At 47.9% G+C, this 8,754-nt stretch overlaps 1 protein-coding gene across 1 annotated transcript; it reads left to right on the top strand.

The window, feature by feature from the left end:
- The first annotated feature begins 865 nt into the window (after positions 1 to 865).
- Positions 866 to 2,315, top strand: LOC123074709 (uncharacterized). Its single transcript, XM_044497479.1, has one exon. The coding sequence runs from the start codon at positions 948 to 950 to the stop codon at positions 2,142 to 2,144; it is 1,197 nt and encodes a 398-aa protein (XP_044353414.1). The 5' UTR covers positions 866 to 947; the 3' UTR covers positions 2,145 to 2,315.
- Positions 2,316 to 8,754: the final 6,439 nt, after the last annotated feature.

Genomic DNA, 8,754 nt, shown 5'->3' with positions numbered 1-8,754 from the left:
TATATAAAATATGTTGAACAACTATTTAAAAAAATATTGTACAAGTATTTGAAAAAAGATTGATCATTTATATAAAAATGTTGAAAAAGTATTTGAAAAAAACTGAACAATTATTTAAGAAAATATTGAACAAGTATTTGAAAAATATTGAACAAGTATTTAAGAAAATGTTGAACAAGTGTCTAAAAAATGTTGAGCAAGCATTTGAAGGAAAAACCGAAAAGGAAGAAAAATTCGGAGAAGAAAAAACAAAAGGAAGAAAAAAAGAAAAAGGAAAAGAAAAACTAAACAAAAAGTGAAGATGAAAAAGGAAAACAAAAAACCCGAAGAAAAAAGAAAATAAAAATAGGAAAAAATGAAAACAAGTGGAAAACTGGCTTCACTCGTCTCAACTACAGAACGCATCTCATACTTATCATGAGTGAGACTTGGGCGAAGTGGCGAGCAGGAATCGAATCCCGCTTCTCTCATATATTAAATTTCTTTTCCTGAGCGAACATGGGCTGACCTGATTACTCGAAACGCTTCAGCGAGACATCTGCGCCAAATAGGACATGCCGCGTCGAGGAGCCAGAGAGGCCCGCGAAATGGCCGGAAGCATATGGGCTGTAGACCCGTCCACCGCCTTTGTGCCACCAAAATCCTCTTCGTAGCCATCTTTTCGTACGGTGCACGGATCCACGGCCTGCCTATTCGAGGCCTGTACGTACCTGAAGCGGACTGGAGGGCCTGTTCCTACACCAAAAACTCCCAGTTCTTCTCTCTCAAGACAGGGCCCGCACGCCACGGACCGTATCTGAAGCGGAGTTGGAGTCCCGAACTCCCGATCCATCTCTTCCTTCCTTTTTCGGCCGTCAGTCTTATATACTTCACCCCTGGGTTGCGATCGCAAAACCTCCCCAAAACCATCTAGGTCTTCCAAATCTCGCATCTCCAACTCCAATCCGATGACGCCAGCCCCAAGAAACCCCTTCTCGCCGGGCTTCCTGCACGCCGACGCCCACGCCGCCCAATCGACGCCAGTCCCGACGTCTCCCGATGGCATCTTCCAGAGATATCTCTTGCCACTGAAGAAGAGGGCGACGACTACGAGCGACGGCAGCAGCGCCGACGATTCATTTGTGGTCCCGCCGAAGAAGAGACGGGTGGTGGACACCGTGGGCGAGGGCACCGGCTCCTGCGCGATCCCGGTTCAGAGCCGGCCGAGGCGATCGGCGGCGTGCAACGTTGCGTACGTGAGCATGGAGGAAGACGAAGCCGGGACGTCGGCGGCCGGGGCGAAGAAGAACCGGAACAGGAACAGGAATAGCAATGGCAATAGAAAGAACGGGCCGCAGCCGGCGCGTGACGCCGCCCCGCTGGTCAACAGGCCGCTGCACCTCAGCGAGGCGCAGCGGCAGCACCTGGAGACGCTCGGCGCCACGGCCCCGCAGTTCGTCATCATGAAGAGCCTCCAGATGAGCGACGTGGACCGCAACCAGAACCGGCTCCTCTTTTCGTGCAAGCGCGAGTTCCTCGAGGGCCACCCCATCACCGGCATCCTAGCCGAGAAGGAGACGCGCCACGTGCACCATCACCGCGGGCTGAGCGTGGTCGTCCAAGACGACCACAGCAACCAGTTCAATTTCACGCTCAAGTACCTCGACTCCAACGGCGGGTACCGCTTCATTGGCACCGGCTGGAACGACTTCGTGTCCAAGAACAAGTTGGTGAAGGACGATCTCCATTTTGTCATCGAGGTGTGGGCGTTCCGGTCGCCGGAGCTGCCCGGGCAGCCCAAGGTTCCCGGCATCGAGGGGCTGCAGGGCCACCCTGACGGCGCCCTCGGGTTTCTCCTCCGATTACATCACGACGAGAGCAGGGACGTCCACCGCGGCGGCGAGGAAGAAAGGGAGTTTGCGCCGCGGCCGGTCAAGCAGAAGAAGAGGCAGGCACCGGCCAAGGCGGTGCGATCAAAGAAACAGCTTGCGGGTGCGCATGTGAGTCAGGGCGAAGCCGTGGCGCGGGACGTGACTAGGGCTGAGATAGTTGAGGCGGTTGGGGAGGAAATGGCAGATGCGTTGTTCGGGCTGTTGATGCTAAGGTCAAGTGCCCCCGTTCCAATGCCTCCCTTTGAAAATACAACGTGTGCTAAGGTTTGCTAGGACAAGAATTTGACGCATGACACTCAGACCGTATCGCACGCATATATAGATTGTGCGATTCCAAATGGCTCCCAAAACTTTGGGTCCTGAATTTTTAATTTTTTATACTGTGAATTATTATAATATGTATAAAAAAATGCTATTCTTACGTAACACTCATACAAACTCTATATGTATTACTCCCTCCGTTCACTTTTACAAATCGTTTCAAACAAGTGAAATTGAGCTGTTTTACACAGTATCAGAAATATCTACAAAGCCTTATAAAAATGAACAAGAGGGGGAGTAGTTCATTTTAAGTCGTCAGCAGCTCCCTTGATTTTAGCTTACTGTCGTCCTTGTGAGCTAATACGTAGACATTTCGTAAAATCTTTGCGCTACTTACGTAGTTACATATTCCGTTCCTTAGTTTCCTGAGCATAGTCTCTAAGCATCTCTATATATGCAGAGAACATAATTCTCCACGTCGAGGTCAAATGGCTTAGGAAAGGCAAAATGACAGCGCGCCATGACTAACATGGGAGGCAATGCCACATGTTGCTACTCTTCTTCTTACACCTAAGGCTGGTTATAATGGAGGGTAACATAGACTAATAATATGCATATGTTACTAGTCTATATCTTACTATATCCATACAGTGGATAGCAATATATGTGTGGTGTCATGCAATACTTTATTCATTTTGTTTTAGACTCAGTTTGCCTTGATATGTGTGATGTTATGGTACTACCTCCGTCCTGATTTATTGGTCCCTTTTATAATCTGTGCCAAAATTTGACCAAAGATTTAACTAAAAAGATGTTAATGCATGTCAACCAAAATTATGTTGTTGGATTCGTATTTGAACATAGTTTTCAATGATATATTTTTTGATGATATGCATGAATATTTTGTTAGTTAAATTTATATCAAAGTTTGGCACAAAATAAAATGAGGACCAATAATTCAGGACGGAGATAGTTTTTTTTAAACTGGACAAAAGACTTGCCACTTTCATTGACTAAGAAGAAGGTTTAGAGGTTTTGGCCAAAAAGCCGAATTACAACCGAAAATCCATCTCTGCACCCGAGCTCATCTGTACCCGCGCTGACGAAAAAAATCAAAATAAATACTAGAAAAATTCAAAAAATTCCAATTTTTTTGTGCGGTAGACATTTTGATGTGTGAGGTCCGCGCCAATTTTCAAATCATTTGGACATCTGAGTAGCTCTAAGCAGAAAAGACAAATTGGGGGTTTGTAAAAATGTTTACTGTTCATGTATTGTTTTGGCCCGATTTGTCTTTTTTGCTGAGAGCTTCTCACATGTCAAAATGACCTGAAATTTGGAGCGGGCCTCACACATCAAATTGTCTACCGTACAAAAAAATTGAAATTTTTTGAATTTTTTTTGATTTTTTTTCTAACCGGATGCAGATGAGCCTGGGCACCAAAATGCCCTACTCAATTACAACACATCACTCTCGCGGCACTACATTACTCAAATACTTTGCCCCTGCAAGACACCATAGTTTGGATACATCTTTGATCCTAGCAACAAGAACCCCTACCGGCACTGCAGTGTTACGGAACACACGTGCGTTTCTCTCGTTCCAAATTTCCCACGAGATAAGCATAATGAGGGACATCATCGGCCGTCTAGATTGCGACATATTGGAATCAATAAGGTTCCACCAGGCCTTTACCGAATGGATAGCCATCCAAGCAGAAGGATGCACATCCACCAAGCCAAGCCAAGACTTGATCATTCCCAAACTCGAACCGTGTAGCGGCATTGGAACAGTAGGTGGGACGCGGATTCTTGAACTTGTTTGCATAGGGGGCAACGGTCGCAGTTAGGCCAACCCCGACGTTGAAGCCTGTCGGCCGTCCAGATCCTGTTATTGATAACGAGCCAAGCGAAGAATTTGCATTTGGGGGGAGCCCAGATCTTCCACACCAATTGTTGCATGTTGGAGTCAACCAAACCCAGGAACTGGGCCTTGTAGGCCGAGGATGCAGAGTAAATGCCATCGTTAGTAAGTTTCCAGGAAATAGAATCGGCCATCTCGGGGTTTAGGTGTTGGAGATATGCCCTAGAGGCAATCATGTATGATGATATTTCCTATGTGTTTATGAATAAAGATAGTCCTTGGACATTATCAATGATGTGTGTCAGCAAGTACGTGACTTGTTTGTGGGACTATGCATTGTATGATGATTGTCCTAAAAGGTCCCTAGTCAAAAGGGCTGTGTGGACGCGCAGCCGACTAGACTAGCATATGACACGGTCGATGGCTTGGTCTCACTAGCCATGGAGCATTGGATGCTAACCGGATAATATGGACTTGGAAGGATCTGGTCGGATTCGACATAGTCGGATCCGAGTCGAGATAAGGTCCGAGATATGTCATCTGTAAGTCTCTAGTACAACATACGTTCTATGTCCTAAGACCTGAGCTGGCACATGTACTCGGGATGGTGATAGACCTGCTTTGGGCCGATCAAACGCTACTCCGTGACTGGGTAGTTACTAAGGTAGGTTTCGGGCTTGTCAGACCCATGCTGCGAGACATGGTCGAGCAAGATGAGATTTGCCCCTCCGATCAGGAGAGATATACTCTGGGCTCCTTGTGTGATCCGACCAGGATAAGCATGGCCATGCGACAAGGATTATGAGATAATCCGGTTTGTGGTCGGCATCACTGGAACGAGAAAGAGGTTGGGCTAGCACAAGGATGACAGACTCGCCTTGAGCCCGACAACATATATCGTGTGGCAAAAGGAATGGAAGTGTGATGTATAGGTTCGCCAACCAGCTTCATTGTCTGCTTGATGGTCGGCACACCTTGCTAGAGGCCGCTACCAGCCGAGCAGGTCGGAGGTGATCCGACCTGTGACCAAGCCGACTTGAACCTAAAGGGTCGCGCGCTTAAGGGAAGGAACCTGTGAGGCCGGATCGGACTCCACGAGTCAGATGTGATCCTACTCGGACTCGGATCCCGGCCGAACATATTTTGGGCTTTAGGGTCCGTGCGAGGCCCAAGTGTTTAGCCCGCGACGGACGCCTATATAAAGTGGAGGTGCAGCACACTCATTTGGTTGATCACTTCGGCGCTGTCACTAGGGTTTGCATGTGTTGCGAATAGATACCTCCACTCGCCGCCGGTTGTGTGATCGGACCTAGCAGTCTGCCGCACGACGTTCCTCCTGCACGCGCGGATACCGTTAGAGGCGGTGCACCTACGCCGCTCCGGCGAACTTGTACGTGGGATCCGACGACCGGTTGTTCGAGGGAGATCGGATGAGGAAGAGACGAACCACACGGGCGCGCTGCCCCAATTCTTCTTCCGCTGCACGGCACTGCGCGTCTAGTGGTAACGATCTGTGATCCATTCCCGTAGCATGTTCCTAGTTGTTCTGCGCACAGGAAAATTTTAATTTGCAGTCGATGCACCCTACCGTAGAACCCAACATTAGGTGCACCATAGAAATCTTCATCCAAAGGTTGACGAACTCGGCCAGATGTCTAGTGGAGGTGATCCCGTCTGTGTTAACTTGATAGACCCAGAAATTATTCTGCAATGCCTTTTGAACCGAACAACCCCTGTTTTTATAGATCAAAAATCTTCGGGCCGATGTCTTTGGGCCTCAAACCATCGAGCCAAGCGGACTCCAAGAAAGAAGCCCGGAGACCATTGCCGAGAAGCACCTTGGTGGCAGCCGCAAAAATGTTTTATCATTCTTGTCGCAAGGATTGCCCAAGCGAACCCACGGCTTCGGCGGATCCGACCATTCTGCCCAAAGCCACCGGATACGAAGTGCAGACGCAAACTTCTTTAGATTTAAGTTACCCAGCCCCCCCCCCCCCCATGAACCTTGGACTTGCATACCTACATCCAGTTGATCTTGCATTTGCCACCAGTGACCTTGTCATAGCCCTCCCAAAGGAAGGCCCGGCAAAGAGAACCAATCTTTTCCAGGACCTCAACCAGTAAGTTTAACGCTGTCATATAGTATATAGCGATGGCCGTGATCACAGACTTGACTAGCACTGCCCTTCCCGGAGATGCCATGAGCATGCCCAGCCATGGAGTAAGCTTGGCCGCAATCTTGTCCTCTAGTGGCTGGAAGTGGATCCTTTTTAGCCTCTTGACTGACAGTGGCAATCCGAGATACTTCATCGGGAAGGTAGATCGGTTGGCCGGGAAGGAATGTAGTATATCATCAAGGTCCAAGTGATCACATTGGATGGGGGCAACCATGCTTTTAGAGCATTTCGTGACCAGGCCAGTGACCTCCCCAAAGCACGCAAGGGTTTCTACAAAGAATTTGATTTCAGATTTAACCAGCGCAAGGAAGACCGCAACATTGTTCGCGTTTAAGGAGGCACGAATCACCATCACATTTCCGTCAAGAGGGTGCAACTTGCCTTGCTCTGTGGCCTTCTGTAGGATATGGTGTAGAGGATCAATTGCAAGCACAAAGAGGAGGCGGAAAAGGGGGTCCCTCTGTGCCACATCCAGGGAAATTGGGCATCCAGGTACACCATTGAGAAGTACCCTCGACAAAGCGGTAGAAAGCAAGGTCGAGACCCAACCTCGGAAGCGCGGAGGGAAGCCTAGATGATTCAGCAACTCGAGGAGGTAATCCCAACGAACCGAGTCGAAAGCCTTTTTGATATCAAGCTTGAATAGCAGAGCCGGATTTTTTTTTTGCGGTGGGAGCGCCGGGCCAAGTTGCGAACGTACATAAAGTTGCCATGGATACATCTTCTTTTGATGAAGGCACTTTGAGCTTGGGAAAAAAGGTCATTCATGTGCGGAGCTAGACGGTTGGACATAACTTTGGCGATTATCTTTGCGATGGCATGGATGAGACTGATGGGGCAAAAATTGGCGATGCCTTCAGCACCCTCCTTCTTGGGAATGAGGGCAACATCCGCAGTGTTTAGCCAGTGCAAATGGGAGGCATGTAGATTCGAGAAGCGGTTTATAGCCTTCATGACATCAACCTTAATGATGTTCCAGCAGGATTTGAAGAAGGCACCGGTAAATCCATCTGGCCCCGGGGCCTAATCACTTGGCATGGAAAAAACTGCAGCCTTGACATCCTCCTCAGAGATGGCATCATCCAATCCATGTAGGTCACAATTAGGAGTGGTGTAAGTGCATCTAGTGCCACCCCTAGTTGGTTTTGGAGAATTGACGACAAACCTGGTTGAGGGACTAATGTGTTTGTGAGAATTGCAGGATAACACAGGTAGTAGTCCCTCATTGATTCGGTTTACCTACCAGAGATGACCCCTAAAAATGTATGAAGACATTGAAGACAAAGGTGGTATGTGAAGATATTCACATTGAAGACTATGACATGAGAAGACATCGCATGAAGACTATGGAGCGCGAAGACTTAGTTGTTTCGTTGTTTCCTTTTCTTCTTTGTTGAGTCATAGGAACCACCGTACTGTTAAGTGGGGTCCCAGTGAACAAAGTTGGAGTGACTGAAGTGATGCTCAACCAAAATCCTATGTCTTCGAGCGAAGACAATGAGAGCAAATCTTATCCAGAGCTGGATGAGTCAGCTTTACTTGTAGCCCAAGTCAAGCTGCTGCGTGTGTTTGAAATCTGACCGTTGGAACACGTGTCAGTTCCTTAGTGACCCAGGGTCATTTCGGACAAATCAGGTCGGGTTGCCTAGTGGCTATAAATAGCCCACCCCTACACCATAAATTGGTGGCTGCTCAGAGTTAGTGCACGGCTTTTGTCGTTTGAGAGCAACCCACCTCCGAAGCTTTTGAGAGAGAGAAATCCTGCGAGGACAAAGCCCAAACACCCAGAGCCAAAGAGTGTTAGGCATCACTGAAGTCTTTCTGTCCGCGTGACCTGAAGACTTGTTACACTTGAGGACTGTGAATCCTCCAGCCGGTTAGGCGTCGCGTTCTGAGCATCCAAGAGTCATTGTGGATCGCCGGTGAACGAAGACTGTGAAGGTTTGGAAGTCTACCTTGAAGACTTACCAGAGTGATTGGGCGAGGACTGGGTGTCCTTAGCTCAAGGGGAATAAGGTGAAGACACGGTCTTCTGAGTTAAATCTCAGCCTCCCTAACCAGACGTACAGTTGTCAGAGCAACTGGAACCGGTCCAACAAATCCTTGTCCTCACCAAGCGACTGGTTCTATCTTCTCCCTCTCTTTATTTTCAGTTTGTCTTCGTGAAGTCATTGCCTGCCTGTGTTACCTGTTTGACTTCACTGTGTGACTTCTATTGTTGTTTGGTTTCATACTATCTTACATCCTGATCTTTACTACCTAGCTGTTATTAGTCTTCGTTCTTTCACTTCATTGAATACTTGACTATGGCTTGCTTAGTGTAGTCTACCTTCCGCTGCATGTTAATAGGTTCATTTCTATCATTTGTCTTCGAAACTTCCATGTTTTGAAGACTTTCATAAAAATCGCCTATTCACCCCCCTCTAGTCGATAACTAGCACTTTCAATTGGTATCAGAGCAAGGTACTCCCTTGTTCTGTGTGATTCGGTTTAACCACCTGGAGTTTTAGCTATGTCGACTGCAGGGATAATCAAAGTCTCCGCTGCGTGTCCCGTCTTTGATGGAACTGAATATCCCTAC

Source organism: Triticum aestivum, chromosome 3D (assembly GCF_018294505.1).
Source record: "Triticum aestivum cultivar Chinese Spring chromosome 3D, IWGSC CS RefSeq v2.1, whole genome shotgun sequence".
NCBI lineage: Eukaryota > Viridiplantae > Streptophyta > Magnoliopsida > Poales > Poaceae > Triticum > Triticum aestivum.
This window is presented reverse-complemented; position numbering and strand designations above follow the sequence as displayed.